This window comes from Colius striatus, chromosome 11, assembly GCF_028858725.1.
Source record: "Colius striatus isolate bColStr4 chromosome 11, bColStr4.1.hap1, whole genome shotgun sequence".
NCBI classification, from domain to species: domain Eukaryota; kingdom Metazoa; phylum Chordata; class Aves; order Coliiformes; family Coliidae; genus Colius; species Colius striatus.
In genome coordinates this window covers 25426037-25445018 of record NC_084769.1, presented here as the reverse complement: position 1 = coordinate 25445018, position 18982 = coordinate 25426037, and the positions used below count along the sequence as shown (strand labels likewise).

Here is an 18982-nt window from a genome sequence, read left to right as displayed (position 1 = left end):
TTTTCTCCAGGCTAAACAGCCCCAGATCCCACAGCCATTCCTCATGAGACATGCTCTAAATCCTTTACTAGCTTGGTAGCTCACCTCTGGATCCTCTCCAGCACCTCAGTGTTGTTGCAGAGAGGGGCCCAAAACTGGACACAGTATTCAAGTTGCAGCCTCACCAAAGCCAAGTACAGGGGAATGATCACCTCACCACTCCTGCTGACAACATTATTCCTGATTCAGGCCAGGATGCCATTGTCCTTCTTGGCCTCCTGGGCACACTACTGGCTCATGTTCAGTCATCTGTCAACCAACACTCCCAGGTCCCTCTCTGCCTGGCAGCTTTCCAGCCACTCCCCAAGCCTGTAGCACTGCTGGGAGTTGTTGTGGCCCAAGTGCAGGACCTGGCACTTGGTCTTGTTGAAACTCATGGAACTGGCCTTGGTCCAGCAATCCAGCCTATCTAGATCTCTCTGTAAAACCTTCCTACCCTCAACTATTACGTAAGACTGAGGCAAAGAAGGCATTAAGAACCTCAGCCTATCCTCGTCTTTTATTACCAAATTTCCCTCAGGATCTAAGAAGGAGTGGAGGCTTTCTTTTATTGTTAATGTATTTATAGAAAATTTTCTTATTACCCTTCACCTCTAAAGCTAGTTTCACCTCCAGCTGGGCTTTTGACCTTAAAGAATAGTAGCTTCCTCTGATTTTCACTTAAAAGCTTTGTAAGAAGGTTTAAATGTGCTTTTTTTCTTGTTAAATACATACAGGCCACACAAAGTAGTACGGGGTTATAATCAGCACAATATCACTTAAACTGAGGGAGTACCAATTTACTCATGCATGGAACAGATTAATATTTGCATCTCTTTCTTCTTGCAAAGACACAGATGTTATTCTCTAATGAATACCATTCAAAATAACAATAGGATAATTTAAAATATTTAATAAAAAAAAATAAGATAGATATACCATTTGTGATGTATCCAGTGAGACAATTGTTCTTTTTTCTTCTTCAGGACATTCAAGGGCACTAGAGACACTCGTGCCTCCTGCAAATATTGCAACCATAGATATATACAAATGACATTGAGACCACAAAATTCTCAGGTACCTTTTCTTCACATACAATCCCCCTCTCCCACCTTTTTAATACTGAGCTTAATAAAGTAAGATCACTGAAGGTAATTGTTTGAGATTAGTGATGAGCCTTTGAAGGCTGTCTCTTCTCCCATAATGTGTTTTTTTGAAACCAAAGCAGCACTGGACCTGACAATGCTTTGACAGTAATAACAAACCATGAAATTCTGTGAACATCTCAGCTCCTTCCATTAAGTCCAAAATAGTTTTTAAACAAGGAAGGAAAAGAAATAACAAAATCATCCAAGAAATAGAAGTAAATATGATTTCTATATATTTTGAGCTCAATGTCAAAGCCACTACGCTTCTACCTAGAAAGTCAGCTTAAGTAGCCTGCCTAATACAGGAACACAGTACTTAACTGAAAGCCAGAAGGAAACTATGAGAGTGTAACTATAAAAACACAATGATCAAACCAAATGTAACACTTTTCTGGTGGCTCTAATATATCTTTAGAGGCTGTCAGACAGCAGCTTCCAAAGAGCCTTTTGCTTCTGAAAGACTACAAAAGCCATAGGAAAAGAAAGATTGAGATGCAAAAGAGAACCAGAGTAAGCTACCAAAGAATGACCAATGGCAAGTACAGAGACAGTGCCAACTAATAAAACGCTCTCCAAGAACAGCTTGTCACCTTTGTTTCCAATGACATCAGAGGTGGTCTTTTCCTTAAATACCAACCTCTATACTTCAGGAGTTGACTACAGTTCAGTATAAACAGACTTTGAAGACAAATCTGGAGATCTTTCTGTATCCTGTTCAGTAAACAGGAGATAGTTGATATTGCCATTTTCAGCTATACCAATTAACTAGTACGAAAGATGACTTGCAGTAGTCTTACAGTTCTTCAGGTATATCTGGCAAGGGTAAGAGTGTTTCAGGGAGAAATCAACTCAGTTTGGTATTGTTTACAAATGACATGCTTATATTCTCAAATAGTAACTGTTCTTCCTACAGGTGTTATACTCCTATAGCATAAGCAAGTACCAAGTAAAACACAAACATTTATCTCACAGAATTAAGATTTTTTGACAAAAAACCTTCTTACAGAATGCACTCAGGAAAGCAACATCCCATGTTCCCCGAGCTTCAAGTCAAAACAAATTAGCTCACCACTCAACAGGCTTAAGAGGAAAAAGCATCCATGATGAAAAGCCTGAGTCCTTTAGAAACTCTTTAGGCTGAGGAGGACATAGATTATACAAGGCCTTTACCCGTTCTCTATACCCAGAACGTTTCCTGAAAACTCCTTGCCACAGGAGCCTCTACTCTAACTTTCAAATTGAACAACGTCTAAAAGCAAATTAGAATTACAACTAACCATTTTGCAGTACAGTGTCTGACCACAATCCTCCTTGGGCGTATGAGCTTCAATAGCACAACAAAACTAATTTATACATGTTTCTGAGAACAGAGCACAAGTAATGCGTCCAAAAATATGATACCTCTAACACAGATATTTGAATCTCTTGACTTATTTCCTAGAAGTCTCCCAAGGCACAGAGGTAGATTTCAGCTCCATATAATCACTCTTCTTGCATATTCAATATTCAATGTGTTGACATACTTTTAATGACTTCCACTAAATTGAATATAGCAGCTTTTAATACTGCAAGATCAAAAAAATTAAGGCCACACTTAAAATACTACTAAAAACCCCCTAACTATTGAATTATTGGCTCAATACATTACCAAGATTACACATTTATATTGAATTTTAGTAGAACAAATTTTGACTAGTAACATTAAATAGATTTGAGATTTTCTAACACTTACCCCCAAATGGTATTATGCAGAGATTGTGTTTGCAGGCTAATTCCACAATTTTAACTACATCTTCATGGCAAACTACAAAAAGTACAAAGAGTTAAAAAACAGGATTTGTGCTTAGTACTAAATATTGCAGTTTGAATAAGCAGAAGGTCCTTTTCTGACATCAGCAAGGCATACATTTCAATATAAGGCATTAAATAAGAGCTGGGCTGGGAATTACCAGAGTTACAGAGTAAAGTTCAGAACTGAAACAATTCTGCATTTGAAGAACTAACTATAGCCTTAATCTCCTACTCTTACTCATGGGTTGAGACCTGCAAATTATCAGGGCAAGATGGGCTACCAAAACAATTAATTAACATTTAATCTAGGTATCTTGGAGAATAAATCAAGTTTAAAGTTTTATCAAAAATAGGCTGTCTTAATTTATTTTAAGTGAGAAATAAGCCTCTTCTGAAAGTTGAACACCCTATCTTTTTCTTCCTGGATGATGTTCAGTTTCAAGAACAGAGTTCCTGGTGAAATCACTTTTTCATATCTGTGTATCTGGTCAAAGAATGAAGAAATGCTTGTGCACAGGCAAAGAAAAGGATCAAGGAAAATCAAACAGTGCATACATGAGTTCATGCAAAGAACAGAGAACGAACAGGACTGAATAAATAAGGTTTACAAACTGACTACTTTGCTCTTGCCATACAGAGCAGCTTTAAACAAAGAGAAGTCAATCATTTTTAGTTTCTTCTGGAGCTATGCAAAATAAAGCTGTGGCAAATACTGTTCATAGTCACTAGTGCCAGTACTCAAGTAATGAGATGGATATTACAGGAAGCATAAAAAGAGGTATTGTATGTGATTTCAGTCCCTCCCCTCCTGAAATAAAGGAAGTAAAACTGAAGTAAGAGAAAGGTAGTATCAGAAAGCTACAAAAGGTAACCAAACAGCTAAATTTGTACAGCCAAACAGAAATTAATAGGTACTTAGATTAATTACTTTTTGGCTAGCTAGTGAAGGATGGCAAGTGGAAAATAGATCCTAGTGATCAGAGAAACACGACTCAAGTAAAAAATTCACATAAGCATGCAAATAGAAGTCATATCAGTTAAGCATACTAGACAGAAGCAAGCATGTTTTCTGCTACATTTTATCTACAACAGCATTAGTTGTTACTCTAAAGTGTGCCTAGCATGTGCTCACCTTCCACCACTCAAGTAAATTTTTCAAGTCAATGATCTTTGTATGAGTGTTCTGAGAGCAGTTACAGGTGTTAATTTTTTTTAATTGATGTTCAGCATGTCATAAAACAGTTCTTTAACATAAAGATTTCACTACACTTCTAACATCATATACTCCTTTAAAAATCCAAGACTTAAGACTACAACTCTTCAACGTACAAGTTCAAATTACACTGTGGTTACTCAAGTCATGAATTCAGCTCTCACTAGAAACTTCAGTTATACTTAATAATAAATTTGACTTCCCTACAAAACAATAATGTTTTGTAGATGTTAAACAATCATGATTACCACTTATGACTAAGTTCCTTCAGCTTCTGTAAAGATGAGCAAAGTTAATGAACCAACAGTTTCTCCATAACAAGAAATTACAGGAGCTGAGTAAACAATGTCCTCCTAGATGAGAGGAGAGAATATAACAATGAAAGCTTACCAGGCCATACAACTATATCAGGAACTCGCTTAAACATTCCTTCCCTGAGTACAAATATCTCATGTAGGCAGTGACCTGAAACACAAACAATAAATTAACTAGTTCAAACAAGGAAATATTGAAAGCAGCAGTAACATAAATGAAGTTCTCTTACCATGAGCTCTGAATACCCTATCTTCTGCATCCTGTGAATGTGAGATTTTAGTGGCTCTAAGATCCTGAAGAAATTCTTCACTTACAATGGATGGAGGTACATCATTAACATTTAAGGATGCCTACGATACAAGAAAAAAAAAATCATTAAAGGTAAGTTCACTCTTAGAGTATTTCTGTACAAGAGCAATAATAAAAATAGGCTAACACTGATATCCAAACAGAATTATTCAAAAATCAGAATTCTCTTCTTCATATTCAGTCACTGATCTCACTTGTCCTAACTGGTACGCAGCTGACTAGATGCACACAGTAAGTTTTATTTCGGTAGCCCATTCTTGTCTTTTTTCCTCATGATAAATTTACAGAAATGCACTAGCTTATGAGAGCACGTTGAACAAAATACCTGTTTAAAGGCTTCCCAAAAAAAACAGATGCCTGAACTGAGCTAGAGAGTCTCCTGTTGATAAAAGGGCAGAGATTGAAGGTCAAAACCCCTTTTTAACTACAAATTCCTCCTCTAATACTGAAATATATATACTAAGGCCACTGCCTACTCTGCAAATTCTTCTGGAGTTCTGTTTCTATAAACCTACTTTCTCTCCTCCTGTCACATACTGGAAGTTAAATCCCTCTTGGACCAAAGGCTAATCAGAAGTCTAAAACAAGGAAAAACTAAGTTTCGCTGATATAACTGTCGTATTTTAAGTAGATCTCACATATCAGAAAAACTTCACAAAAACCCATATTCAATCACAAACATGCAGGTATTTCCAGAAAGCCTCTGGCCAGAAGGTCTAATCAACATCTTGGAAAAAAAAATTCTTTCAGAGAAGCTTCACTGGACCTTTTGGCTAACCAACAGGCCTTAAATCAAGGTTCTCCAAGTCAAAAAGGAGAACCACTGCTTAATGTTTTCTAACCCATTCTTGAAGGCTCTTACAACAGATGCGTTCTAATGTATTCTTATGGCTTCTCAATATGCAGACCTAGTCACTTAATTCTCTTCTCTGAAGTCCATTTTACATACATGGCACAAAAATGTAGATCACGTGTCAACTGTTTAAACTCATTTAGAGAATGAGGATTCTTTATGGGATCCAGTTACAAAAGAAAAAAAAAAAGCTTAGTAGCCATTAAGTGTTCCCAAAAAACATGCTTTTTTTCCCTCCTCAAAAATGAAATCAATAAATTAATTTATACTTTCCTATGGGTAGCATATCTAAAAGAATATGTCTGCTATTACAAATGGTCTTTAATTAAGCAGTTCTTAGTTACATATAAAGTCTATATTATGATGAAAAACTAATTTAACTTAAACTCCTGTTCTGAAAGAAAAAAAAAAAACAGTCAAGAGTTTTATTTCTAGTTAAAATTCCTCAAGTCTGAAAGCAGAACTGAAATATTTTCACATCTTTTACTTTAAATACACTCTTAAAAATAAGGAGGTGCATAAAATTAAAAATATGCTGCAGTGCTTTCAAAGTTCTCTCATGAAAATCTTGTTAGCAAATTAACAGACATCACCTTCAACTCAAATAGTAGCCATTTTGTTACAAAGTTGTCAGAAACAACTACAGGTGGTCTAATGATGCCAAAAAGAGCTTGCTTACAGCCCTACCTAAAAATAATTTTGTACAAAGTGTTCCACGTATTCAAAGACACTTAGATATTTCCTTCTTAGACATCTCTAGGTATGCTTCTTGACAAGTGCAAAGAGAAAACAGCAAAACTGAATTAACTTTTCTTTAATCTTCTGAAGTTTCAGCCTTGTATACTCACCCGTACAAGGTTTCTTCCCTGAACAGTTTTGCCTTTTTTTGTTCTACATAATCTCCAGGACACCAGATATTTTGCCAATGTGTCTTAAGTGAAAAGCTTAGAGAGCAACATCAGTTATTAAGATAAGAGCAAGGAAAACTAATCTCAATAGTCTCCCACTTGCCAGCACAGCAGCTGTCTACTCTGAATGGGTTGAGTCTCAAAGTCACAAGAGCTGAAGAAGGGAAGACTTCAAGAAGAATTTTCAGGTAGTTAAGATCAATGGTGATGGAACTTGCCTACCAGTATCCATGATACAAGAAACTACATAGGGTTATGTAGAAATTAAGATGACTTACAGGGACAATTCAGAATGCAATACCTGCATGAGATGGCTGTCAGTTATGAACAGTTAGAGGTTCAAAAGGATAGTGAAATGTTTCATTTAAAGTTTTCATATGGGACATATGATCTAGTCAAAATAGAATTTTAACAATGATTAGATTGCTGGAAAAGGCTAATGTGCTGTTCTGACTTGCTTTAAGGATATTATACTTCTTGAAATAAAGTATCAGACATCCGAGAAACATACTTTTCCTTGCAACATATTCACTTTGTCACCTACAAGCACAGAAATTCAGGTGAGAAGCTCCCTGCCACTGAGAGCGCATGATTGCAGGAGCCAGTTACAAGAACCACAGGGAAGTCAGGTCTTGGATTGTGCATTAACAACAGAATGCTAACAGCAACATTCACACAGCGCTGTTTGTCAATCCGAAGACCAGAGGTCTGACAAACTTTGGAAACATGAGAAGAGAATCGACACAAAATAAATTTTAAAAAAAAAATCTTTAAGCCACTTTAAGAAGAAAAAAATAAAATCTTTGCCAGTTGTGCTCATGCCTTCTATTTTAAACTTTGGATTTCTTTATGAATTTTCATAAATAGAGCTATTATTTATCATTTCAAGTTGAACACTAAGTGCTTGAAGATCTTTGTTCTCTGCAAGGGACACAAGCTACTTAAAGCTGTAACAATTTCTTGCAGACGGTTTTAGATGGTATCTTGTTTTTTCTCTCTTCCACAAGTATTTTAATCCTTTAGCTTTCATCTTCAAGACTTAAAACTTAATATTCATCTATAAAAATCTTATGCACAATGTCAAATAAAAAAAAATTCCTTTATTATAGGACTGAAATATTTTAAGATTTGTGCACTAAAAGCCTAGAAAGGAAGCCCATGTGAACTCGATCTAAATTGCTTTTCACGGTAAGTCTATTCTTAAAAAGGAAAAGAAGTCTTCATGCCTGAGCATCACAGAAACAGGTATATTTACTGTTGTTAATTAGAATAGAAAAATCACACAGAACACTCCAATCTTACACAATAGAGGCAGGAAGAAATAAGATAGAAAGACAAACAGACCAAGCGATCTCCCATCTATTGCTGTTCCTATACCCGTGTTTCTTCATGCTCTGATGATAGTAGAAGACAAAAGATAGAAGAACCAATATAGCATGACAACCTGAAATATAAACTAGGAAATAAGACACAAGTTAAAATGGGTGACCTGCAGTAGTGGTTGTGAATAGCTGTAATAGGTCCAGTTAAACACTGGAGACTGTTTTGAGGTAGTCAGTCTGTTTCAGATCACAAGAACATCAGAACCAGATGGACAAAACATAACAAGAAAACATTCAATACTGCTGAACAGTTGGTTTGCAAGATGTGTGCAATCAAATACTATTCAAGAATCTGCACTGGTCCTCTAGCTCTACTTTGTTCTAAATTTCCTCTACATGTAGAAAGGCAACAACAGCTCTCAGGGCCTCTGGCCACAAGAAGTTAAAGCAGCTGCCAGTTGAGACCAATCCTGGTTTAGAAAAATACCCACATCAATACGATTTTTTAAAAATATATCTTGGCAGATGGAGATCCTGCAAGTCATAGAATATGAAAGCATGTATTAACAGAAGACTGAAGAAACATTCAAGTTTTCAGGCCCTACGAGATTACCTGGTTGAGGGAATACGAACTTATGAAGGTAAAACTGTTACCTAGCACTTGGTTCCTACAGTCACTGTACAAGCACAGTCTGCTTCCAAAACTGCTTAAGCAGCCATCTAGTCAGGAACCTGCAGCCTCAAAGGACTTCTTAGAAAGGAGTCAAGTCTCCTGACTCTAACATGAGCTATGCTTTTTAAAAGGCCCGATTTAGGCCCAGTCAACATGGCTTTGTAAGAGTAGGTCCTGCTTGACTAACCCAATCTCCTTCTACAAGATGACCCACTTAGTGGATGAGGGAAAGACCTGGACTATCTTTGACAGTCTTCCACAGCATCCTCCTAAAGACACTGGCTGCCCATGCCTTGGATGACCTACTCCGCATTGAGTGGAAAACTGTCTGCACAGCCAGGCCCAGAGAGTGCTGGAGAATGGAGTGAAATCCAGTTGGCAGCCAGTCACCAGTGGTGTTCCTTAGGGCTCAGTGCTGAGATCTGTTCTGTTTAACGTTTTTAATCAATGATCTGGACAAGAGGATCAAGTACACTCTTACCAAGTTTCCAGATGACACAAAGCTGGGTGGGTGCATACATCTGTTGGAGAGCAGGAAGGCCTTTCAGAGGGATCTGGACAGGTAAGATTGATGGGCCAAGGCCAATTGTATGAGGTTCAACAAGGCCAAGCCACTTTAGCCACAACCACCTCATGCAATACTACAAGCTTAGAGATGTGTAGCTGTTGGAAAGCTACCTGAGGAAAAAGACCTGAGGGTGTTATCAACAGCCAGTTTAATGAGCCAGCATTGTGCCCATGTGGCCAAAAAGGCCAATGGCCTTTCCTGGCTTTTATCAGAAACAGTGTGGCCAGCAGGACCAGGGGATTGATTGTGCCCCTGTACTCAGCACTGGTGAGGTATTTGCAAGTATTCCATTACATTTTAAGTATTTTGGTAGCCAGTTTACAACATCCAGACATGCAAAGAAATTACTGTCAAATATGAACTTTGATACCACTAAAACTGCTGAAAACAGCACAATTTAACTTCACTGTATCCTCCATCTTTATTAAACACAAACAACACTGAAGTTACATAAACATTTCCTTCTAGGATAACAGTTTTTACAATATTGAAAAGCAACCTACAAACAAAGACAAAAAAACCCCCTTGTGTTGGAAACTACTTCCAGAAATACCACTAGCAGTCAATCTGGAACCACAAGTCATGCTAAGTGACTGAAGGTTTCATGTACTTATTCTATATCAAGAACTTCTTTGAAAAAACTCTGAGGTATTAATACATTATATTTAAATCAATTATGTGCAACATAACCTTTAGGAGAACAGCTGAATCATCTTTAGCAGTGTGGTCTTGATCATCACCAAGACTAACGTTCAAAGGAACTGGTTCAGCTATTTACTTACTCTAGAGGTAGTTTTGTGCTCCAGACTTGCTCCAAAGGTTTTTTCTATCCATTCCTTAAAAGTTGGTAATATCATACCACCTAATCTGTACCTGAAAAGTCAATATTACATAGGGTCATTTTAAATTAAAAGAATGTATGTCAGACACTTCTTTCAATTTCGATTCTACATATGCACAGAGATTTTAATCAAATCCTTTACCTACAAGCTTGCAAAGCTTCTGCACATTTAATTTTCATGCAACTGCACATCGTTGTATTTGACTGTTCTGTACTTCAAAGTCACATCAATCGTCAACAACTTAAGTATTACTTCTCTTCATGACCTTTGGGAATTGTGGCATAAGGCTTTTCAGATATCCCATCCCCCATCTTTTAAGAAAGGTCTCTCCTTTTCAGTAGTGCATAAAGTAGTGTCACATTTTACATGTCAGTTACAGGTAGAAGATGTGTGTATGGACATACAATACAAACACCAGTCTCAGACACACAAACCCAACTCAGTACACCTTACATGTTTAAGACAGCATTAAGGGTTCATCCCTCATCATCAGAATCCACCATACAACATGAAATTACTTCTGTCATAAACTCTTTGGCAAGAGCTTAGCCACGTGACAAATGAAGGCTTATGGAAAAGGGACACAGAAGCTGATTGTGACCCTGTGTAATGTATGTGAAAACAAGGCTAGGGACATCCTTGAACAGGTAGAAACTACTGCTACTAATTGTATAAATATACACACCTTACGCACGTTTATGTATACACAAGCATTCTCCAAGGAGAAGAGAAAGAGGACCTTGGTTTGGTATAAGGAGCTTTCAGCAGCTGGAAATCCTTACTATAGCTTGCATTTGGGTCACTGCATTAGGCCCAATAAATCTTCCTTCTAAGATTATTCAATCACTGTCCAATTATGACCCCATCCATTAAAAAAGCTGTTGAAGCCAACTCTACAATTAAGTCACCTATTACACAAAAAGATCAATTCCTTTTGTTTCTTCATGTCAACTACCTCCCAGTTCTCCTATTAAAATAAAAAAAACTACACCAAACTGAAAACAAAGCCTCCTACTTGTTCCTAGAGACAAAAGGCTACAAGCATATCTCAATTCAAGCTAGACTCTTCAGCTTAGAAGACAGTATTCAGTTGTTCCTTCTGCAACAGCTGGTATTGTTTCATCATACCCAACTGAAATAGTTAAGTGAATTCTGTGGAAAGGAAAGTGCAGTAAGAAATGGAAGTTTAATGCAGATGCATCAGGAGTTTTCAACAAAGGTACAGAGAGACTCAAGTCAGCTTGGTCTGTTTTCTTCTCCAGACATACTTTTTGGTATTGCCAATCTATTACTATAGCTGGCTTGCAAGCTTCAGCATTTAGTCTAAGGACAAACTAAAGCTATCAGAAATCAACAATTTTTATGTCAAGACACAGACATAAGTCACAGCATAGAGTGAGTTAGTGGGTTTACTACACAGAATGCAACACAATTGCTCAGGAAGTAAGCTTTGCACCATCAACATACGTACAAGGAGTCTTTCAAAAGTCCTTTCCCACACACCCCACCCCCCCACCCCCCCCCCCCAAAAAGACTAGCTCAGACTAGCAAGTATCATCTATCCCTGGTGAGATGGTAAAGTCTATAATAGGAAGATCATTCAACACATGGAAAGCATAGTCTGTTGGAAAAATAAACACAGCTCTCAAACAGAAATCCTGTTTCACTAACCCTTGGAGGTCTATCAGGGTGTAAAACCAGAAAGCAAATAAAGAGGTTAAATGAACATTAAATTCCATACTCCTTTATACTGCTATAGGCATTCACCCCAAAGTTATTCAAGAAAATACACTCGTGCAGTAATGAAGGAAAGGTTCTGCTGAAGGATAAGGTAAGAAGCAAAGGGCAGATATCGTTGTCCAAGATAGACTCAGGAATGCAGCTTCCACAACAGGTTCTGGGAACAGTTTTACATAATGCCTTTGTCAGTGATCTCTCCAACTAGGTGAATAACATCAAGCTGTTTTGGGGAGACAGAAACCACATGGACAGGAACTCAGGACCTTAAAATCTTGACCAGACAAACAAAGATGCCAACAGTGCTACGCAGCAACCAGGAAGGTATAAGGACAAAGACAGTTAATCTCTTTTTGTTGCTCTGGAGAACCCTGGTGTATCCATACCTTGAGTGCTGAATATAGTTTTTGTCTCTGTATCACCAAAGAGATGTAACGGAGCTACAGAAGGTTCAAGAACAGCAACTGTAAAAAACATGGGGTCTTACAGAGACTAAAGGGCCCAGGACTCTTCAGCATGGGGAGAAAGTGGAAGATAGGATATGACTGAGTCTCATATAAAGAATAAAGCAGTACATAGGCTGAACTAGTATCATTCACATAATCCTGCAGTGCAGTAAGGGATACTTGGTTTAAAACACAAGTACATTACATAACAATAACAGAAGTCTGGAACTTACTGCCTTGGGATGCTGTAGAGACAGGCAGTATTAGTAGACTTGAAGCTATTAGATAAATTTATGGACAACAGATCTGAAAATGGGTACTAAAAAGATACCTTTGAAGATGCCTATTCTCCTATTTTTGCTTCAAACATTCTCCTTTTGCCATTGACAAACTATTCTATAGAAACTACAGTAGTGTGACCCAACAGGGCATTTCTAATATATCAGTTGGAGAGAGAATGCAGATAGGGGAAAAAAAAAAAATCCAAGTCTTAACTTTTTTTCTCTCAAAGCACACTGCATATGTTTTCTGCTGCACCAAACCTACCTTAAACTAAAAAGATCAGAAGAAAGAATGAGTGGCAAGAGATGGAATTCTGGCAGAAGGAGAGATCACCAAGTTCTCTCTAAATATTATACATTGAACTCAAGTGCCTAAGATAAGGCTTTGCCTTAACCCGAACATTAAGAAATTAAGGACTGAAGTGCTCAACATCCCAAATAGGTTTTCGCAGCTCATGCTAGTTTACACAAACTGAAAAATTATGAAGGAATTTTTCTGAAGGACAGTACTTCAGTACTCTTCCGCATTCTTTTTCACTCTTACAAAAAGTATATTTTTTAAATCAGGGAAGATACTGACTGCAGGATTGCTTTCCACCAAGGCAGAAAAATCAACAGTAAGATATCAAGTGACAGGCTTAAATACCACTGGAAGAAAGTTAAAAGTTCCCCAAGTACACTTAATTTTTGTCTTTTCCTCAAAAAAAAAAAAAAGAAAAAAAAGAAAAAACTTTCTGTACAAAAGGGTAGTAGGTAATAAATCATAAGTGTTGCCATTACAGAACATACAACTGAAGAGCGGTTTTTATTTTTAAGTGCAGAGGATAAAGTAGCTTCATGTACAATGGTTAAGAAACCTAAACCACAAAACAGAAGCTTAATAAAGCAGCTTGTTGATGCTCCAGAGATTCTCAAAACTGCAATGACCTGCTGTATGTTATCTAAAGTTTTAGAATGTGGTGCAGGTTCTTAGGGGATCTTATTAATATTGAGGGGAGATCTTATTAACATTACAAATATCTAAATGGTGAGTGTCAGGAGGTTGGGGCATCCCTTTTTTCTATTGTATCTAGCAATAGGACAAGTGGTAATGGAATGAAGCTGGAACACAAAAAGTTCTATTTACATATAAGAAAAAACTATTTTACTGTGAGGGTGAGGGAGCCCTGGCACAGGCTGCCCAGGGAGGGTGTGGAGTCTCCTTCCTTGGAGGTCTTCAAGACCCGCCTGGACATGTTGCTATGCAACCTGATCTAGGTTGACCTGCTTCTGCAGGGGAGTTGAACTAGACGATCTTTAAAGGTCCCTTCCAACCCTACCATTCTATGGTGCTGTGATTATCCAAGGGAAGTTTAATGCACAGAGGATATCAAGTTACAGAAGGCTCACATTAATCTGTCTTTATAATACTTTTAATAAACTTTCCAATAAGCCATTTTACTACATTTTAGACTACTGGGTATAGAATTAATGGTAAAGTTGTTAAATATATACCAATTAATAACCCGTTCTATGAGAAAAAGCAAGCTTTTGCCTTCTTTGGTTTAACTGAACAGCACAGTTTTTAAACTCTTCAGAAAGACCACTAAATAAGATATTTCAGTTACATAAATTTTCAGCTTACCTTTTTCCTGTGAATTCTGCTTGACCCTTCTTATTGAAGATGAATTTGGAGTCATTATATCCCCACCCATTCCATTTCAAGAGTTCTTGCCTTAAAGGGAGAAAAATATGTAAGAATATAAGCATATTGTAAGCACAAAATAATTTGCAGTTATACAGCTTTGGAAAAAAGTCTTATCAGATAGCAATTAAAAAAAATTCAAGTACATATCAAAACTGCATAGTTTACTAGAGTCAAAGTAATTCTGCAGCCACAACAATTACTCCTTCAAATTGCATCTTAAGACTCAAAAGACAAGATGCTTCATAAAAACAATCACCAGCTTAAGTCAACATACATTGTATGGTGATATTCTCAAATCAGCAAGAGTAACATTTGAAGAATGTTTGTTTATAAATATATACATAAATACTAACACACAAATAGGCAATAGTTAAATATTTTCAGAATTAAAAAATAATTTTTCATTATTATTCTGTCACAAAAATAATTTCAAATTTTAGTTTAACATCTCTACTGCAACCCCACTGCAATCTTAACATTGACTTGATGATACAGATATATTTTCAATCCAAATGTATTTTGGAAAATCAAAACCCCAAACTCCCACAACTGCAGGAACAATATACGAAATAGCACCTGAATGTGTCACCATAAGAAAACCCACAACTGCCAAAATACAGCTACAAAATTAAATCCCTTAGCACAACCATATGAAAACAGAGCATCTCTTAATTATGATAAAGTCAATACAAGTATGTCAATGTAAATATATTTAAGGCTTAGAGATACACAAAGAGTAATTACCCACTAATCTAACCTTGTTTTAAAAGTTTGTAACTCACATGAAAAATGACACACTAACCCAAAACTGAACCTTAGTTAATAAAAAGGCACCTTAAAGAAATATGAAAACAGATTATTTACTTAATTTTACTATATACAGTGAATATATTTCTCACTCTTTGACTGTATTAAGTAAAATTATTGGGATGACCATTTCAAAAGACCTCATGATTCAGATAATGCAATGAATCATAGTCAATTTTAAGACCAGCTTTACATACATGGTAACTGGGTCATAACTGATTACCAAAGAACTTAATTGTAAAGATAATATTAACACGGTCTGCTGTCATACTGTCAGCACTGTAATTAAATAGATTTGGCTTAACCAAAACTCATTTTCTTACAACTGCCTGTACACAAGGTTTTAATTAATCAAAAGGAAAATACCATAGACAAATATTCCATTAGTTGCTTGTACTGAACATTTCAATATTTTGACAAATCTAGCAATTTAAGCAAACTTTATAGAGCAGTTTCAGTATGTAGTAACTGATACACAGTTTTGTGAAATAGACAGTCTATGTTGTTCTTCCACATTGAGAAACTGATTCTAAAATTTCAGCCAAAATGGAACTGTTTGGGCAGACAGCTGTCCAGACACAGAAGCCTCTCTGTTTGGCTGCCTCCTCTCCTGATAGACTTGATCTTTACACATGTGGTATTTGCTCAGAGAAGGGCAAGGATCCATTCATATTAGATAGAACAAGAATGCTTTGTGCTATTGCACTGACATGATACACATTATGTAGTCTTGCCTATTTTTACACCTATTTGTATGTTCTATATATGCATATTTATAAAAATTTTATATGTAAGAAATTTCTAAAAGATACTAAGTCATATATAGTTGAGCTGTTCCCAACTGAGAACAAGCTGACACAGAACTGGGCAACTCAAGTGGCATTTGAGTTGTGTTTGCTGATTTATTTTGGGGTTTTTTTGTTAACTACATATTATCCTTAAATTTTGATCACTGCAATCCTTCTGAAGGCAAGATTTCTCCCTCTGCTGACGAAATGTAGCATTTCTATATACACCTGATCTCTGTAGAATGTGAAATCCTGTAAAGTCAGGATAGACTTGAAATTAACAAGTAAAATTTTAGGAAGGCTTAAGCAACTTTTCCCCCTAAATTAGAGAGGCAAATCCTCTTGCAAAGCAGTTTTAAAAAAAGTATGCCAAGTATAATGCATGAAACAGACTAGAAAAAAAAAAAAGAACAGCTGCAAAGCTGGAGACAGACAGAACAAGACCCAAAAGACCAGGCTCTGAAGGAACTGGTGGCATGAGATTAACTGATAAATCACAGCTTTGAAACTATCATTAGTCCTGACATCAGTACAGATTAGATACCTCCCATGAAATCCAAGGGAGGTACAATTTTGGCACTGAACAAAGACTCAAATACAAGATCTTTCTGCTGACTGCATTTAAGCTGACTGTCTGAAAGTGCAGTCCACAAAGGTGCCAGCATAGCTCTTGTTACTGGTGTGATGAGAATAATTAAATTAAAATAGCATATAACCGTTTGCATGTTTGTAAACGAACAGCTGGTTTTAAAACATCTCAGCTACCTCAAAACACAAAATCAGGAGATTCCTCCTGTCTCCACATAATGAGTAGTATTATATCTTGTGACAGGTAAGCATCACATCCTTCCTTGGAGGTCTTCAAGACCCGCCTGGACATGTTCCTATGCAATCTGATCTAGGTGAACCTGCTTTTGCAGGTGGGTTGGACTAGATGATCTCTAAAGGTTCCTTCCAACCTCTACCATTCTATGATTCTAAGCATTTAATTTTTATATTAAAAAAATAAACGTACTATACCGAACAAATCTAATGCTTCCATCTGGAGACAGAAGGACTGGTTTTGTAATGAGTCAGCTTAGATTTGTTCTTTCTTTTGTTCCACCATACTAAAGTAATGAGAGTTTAAGAACTGCTGTTGGATTTAACTTATTGTAGTTCCTAGCACTTCATGCCCATACACCAAGAAGTTGTTAGAGGAAATACTGCATTCGACTGCCTTAAAAAGAAGGCTAAAAAAGCAGTCTAAGAACACCAGACTTTAAAAGAAAGGCTGATTAGCCATCTCAAATTTGTAATTGACATGGCCTGCAGTAAGATCAAGCTGTTTAGATCTTATCACATACCTTTTGAAAGGCATGCTCTTCCGAAGAAGAGCTAGTGAGAGCAAAGCAGGAGATAAAGATTTGCTAGCCTCCTTGACTACTGAGGCAATGTCAATGTCTTACTGATATTTCAAAGACTGCATCAGAACTTTTTGGATGAGTATTACATATTAGCTGATATACTGTTCTGCAGAGGTGGAAGCAGCTCCCACAAGACAGAAGGCCAGGGTAGTATGTTGTTCTTCCACAGGTCTGCCTCAATTCCCCAGCTCCCTCAAATAAGAGAAATGCAACATAACACACCTACCTCCTTAAAGATAAGTTTACAACTGGAAACCAAAACAAAAGTTAAACAAGCCTTTTCCTAATCGTAAATGTGGGCACATTGTCCTTTTGCAACATTATTTATGAAGTCACCATTCCTTAGCAAAAGCTTTTCACACCCCAGCTCTAGTGCAGCACTCCCACTGCCCTCTGTAAGGCCTTGGTGTAGCAATTAAAGTTGCATGTGAGATTAGCATAGTGTTTACCTTGGCTCTCAAGAATGATTCAAGCTGTGACTGAGCAATCAATGTAGCCTTCTACATTTCCCATGGTCTTCTTACTCAAAAATCACTGTTAAACTCATTTTCAAGAACAGTATAAAGGACAGAAAGAATTGCTGAGCATCTGCAAACCCAAACACATGCTAAAAGTTCCCTGCATGTATGAGTATTCAATGTATTGAAATCTAGTTCTGAGACAGAAGGAGTCAAACTACATATTAATCTGAAACTTGTATGTACCACCATTATACCTACCCAGGCTTTTACAGCTTATGTATCCTCTAACACTTGAGTATTTTGTACCATCTGAAACAAAGTTTCCCTTCTAGTAACAGTTTCTATCCTCACTCTTCAAGTACTCATAAATTTGCCTGTTAAATAGCAAAACAGCAACATAAATAGTCTGAAAAATATCTCAAACCATGTTAAAAAGTTCCATGTCCCAGCCTGAGAGATGCCCAATTTGGTTTAGTCAACTGACATGGTCATGCTACAGGTGTTTTATGTAGAACAAGACAAAATTTACAGGCTTTTTTTTTCCCTCCCTACATCCTTCCCAAGAATACATATAGCAAAGACAGGCATCAACATTTGGTATTATTCTTACTTTAAACTCAATATTACTCAACTCTGCACTGTACCTGAACCATCTCATTTAAAAGACAGTGCCTTTCCTATCGAGTACATTGGCTTCAACAAAATACCAAGCTGACTAATTCTGCTTTCATCTTAAACCGAAATATGGAATATTTTAACCAGAACTAGTGAAAAATAACCAGTTTTCCTTGCCTTCTAAAAGCCAGAAATCTACTACTGACATGTATGAAATACTATAAAGTAAAATTTACTGAACTTTTTAAATACATATTTTACACATCCAATGACAAAATGACACAGCCTGAAGGGGAAAAAAAAAAAAAAAGAAAAAATCAAAGTAAGAAAGTAAGTTTCCACGGAAACAACGACAATGGGAGATGAATGAAAACAGTATGACTACATCAAGTGAATTTAAATGTGTCACTATCATCACAATGCCCAACTTAAATACTACTTTAACTTGATGCAAAATTTTACAGCAAAATGTTTATTCAACAAGTCAAGTGTTTTCCATATTTTCCTGGAAAACTGGCTATGAAACTATCAAGGACACACTATACAGGACGCTGTTTGGGTCACAGCAAAAGACGCTACATTAAACCCAAAAATGACCATTAAGGTGTCTACAAATCGGGGAGAAGCTCTCAGGGTAGTAGCATGTCCAGCCCAGGGGAGGGTGGCCCCAGCCCATCAGCTGAACTAGCGGTTCCAAGGCATCCAGTCATTCAGCTCAGCAGGCAAAGGCCTCCAGATCTATGTTATTTCAACAAAACTGTACCTGTCAGCACTCTCCAAAGGCACAGCGAGAG

General features: G+C 36.9%; 1 protein-coding gene across 3 annotated transcripts in view; it reads right to left on the bottom strand.

The window, feature by feature from the left end:
* AGPS (alkylglycerone phosphate synthase) overlaps positions 1-18982 on the bottom strand; it is a 61645-nt gene that overhangs the window by 36609 nt on the left and 6054 nt on the right. For all 3 annotated transcript variants that reach the window (XM_062004880.1, XM_062004881.1, XM_062004879.1), the window contains exons 2-7: positions 14049-14138; positions 9901-9991; positions 4715-4835; positions 4561-4635; positions 2899-2970; positions 958-1037 (exon numbers count right to left, since the gene is read on the bottom strand). In XM_062004880.1, coding sequence (XP_061860864.1) covers positions 958-1037; positions 2899-2970; positions 4561-4635; positions 4715-4835; positions 9901-9991; positions 14049-14138 — 529 coding nt within the window. The remainder of the gene's footprint in view (positions 1-957; positions 1038-2898; positions 2971-4560; positions 4636-4714; positions 4836-9900; positions 9992-14048; positions 14139-18982) is intronic.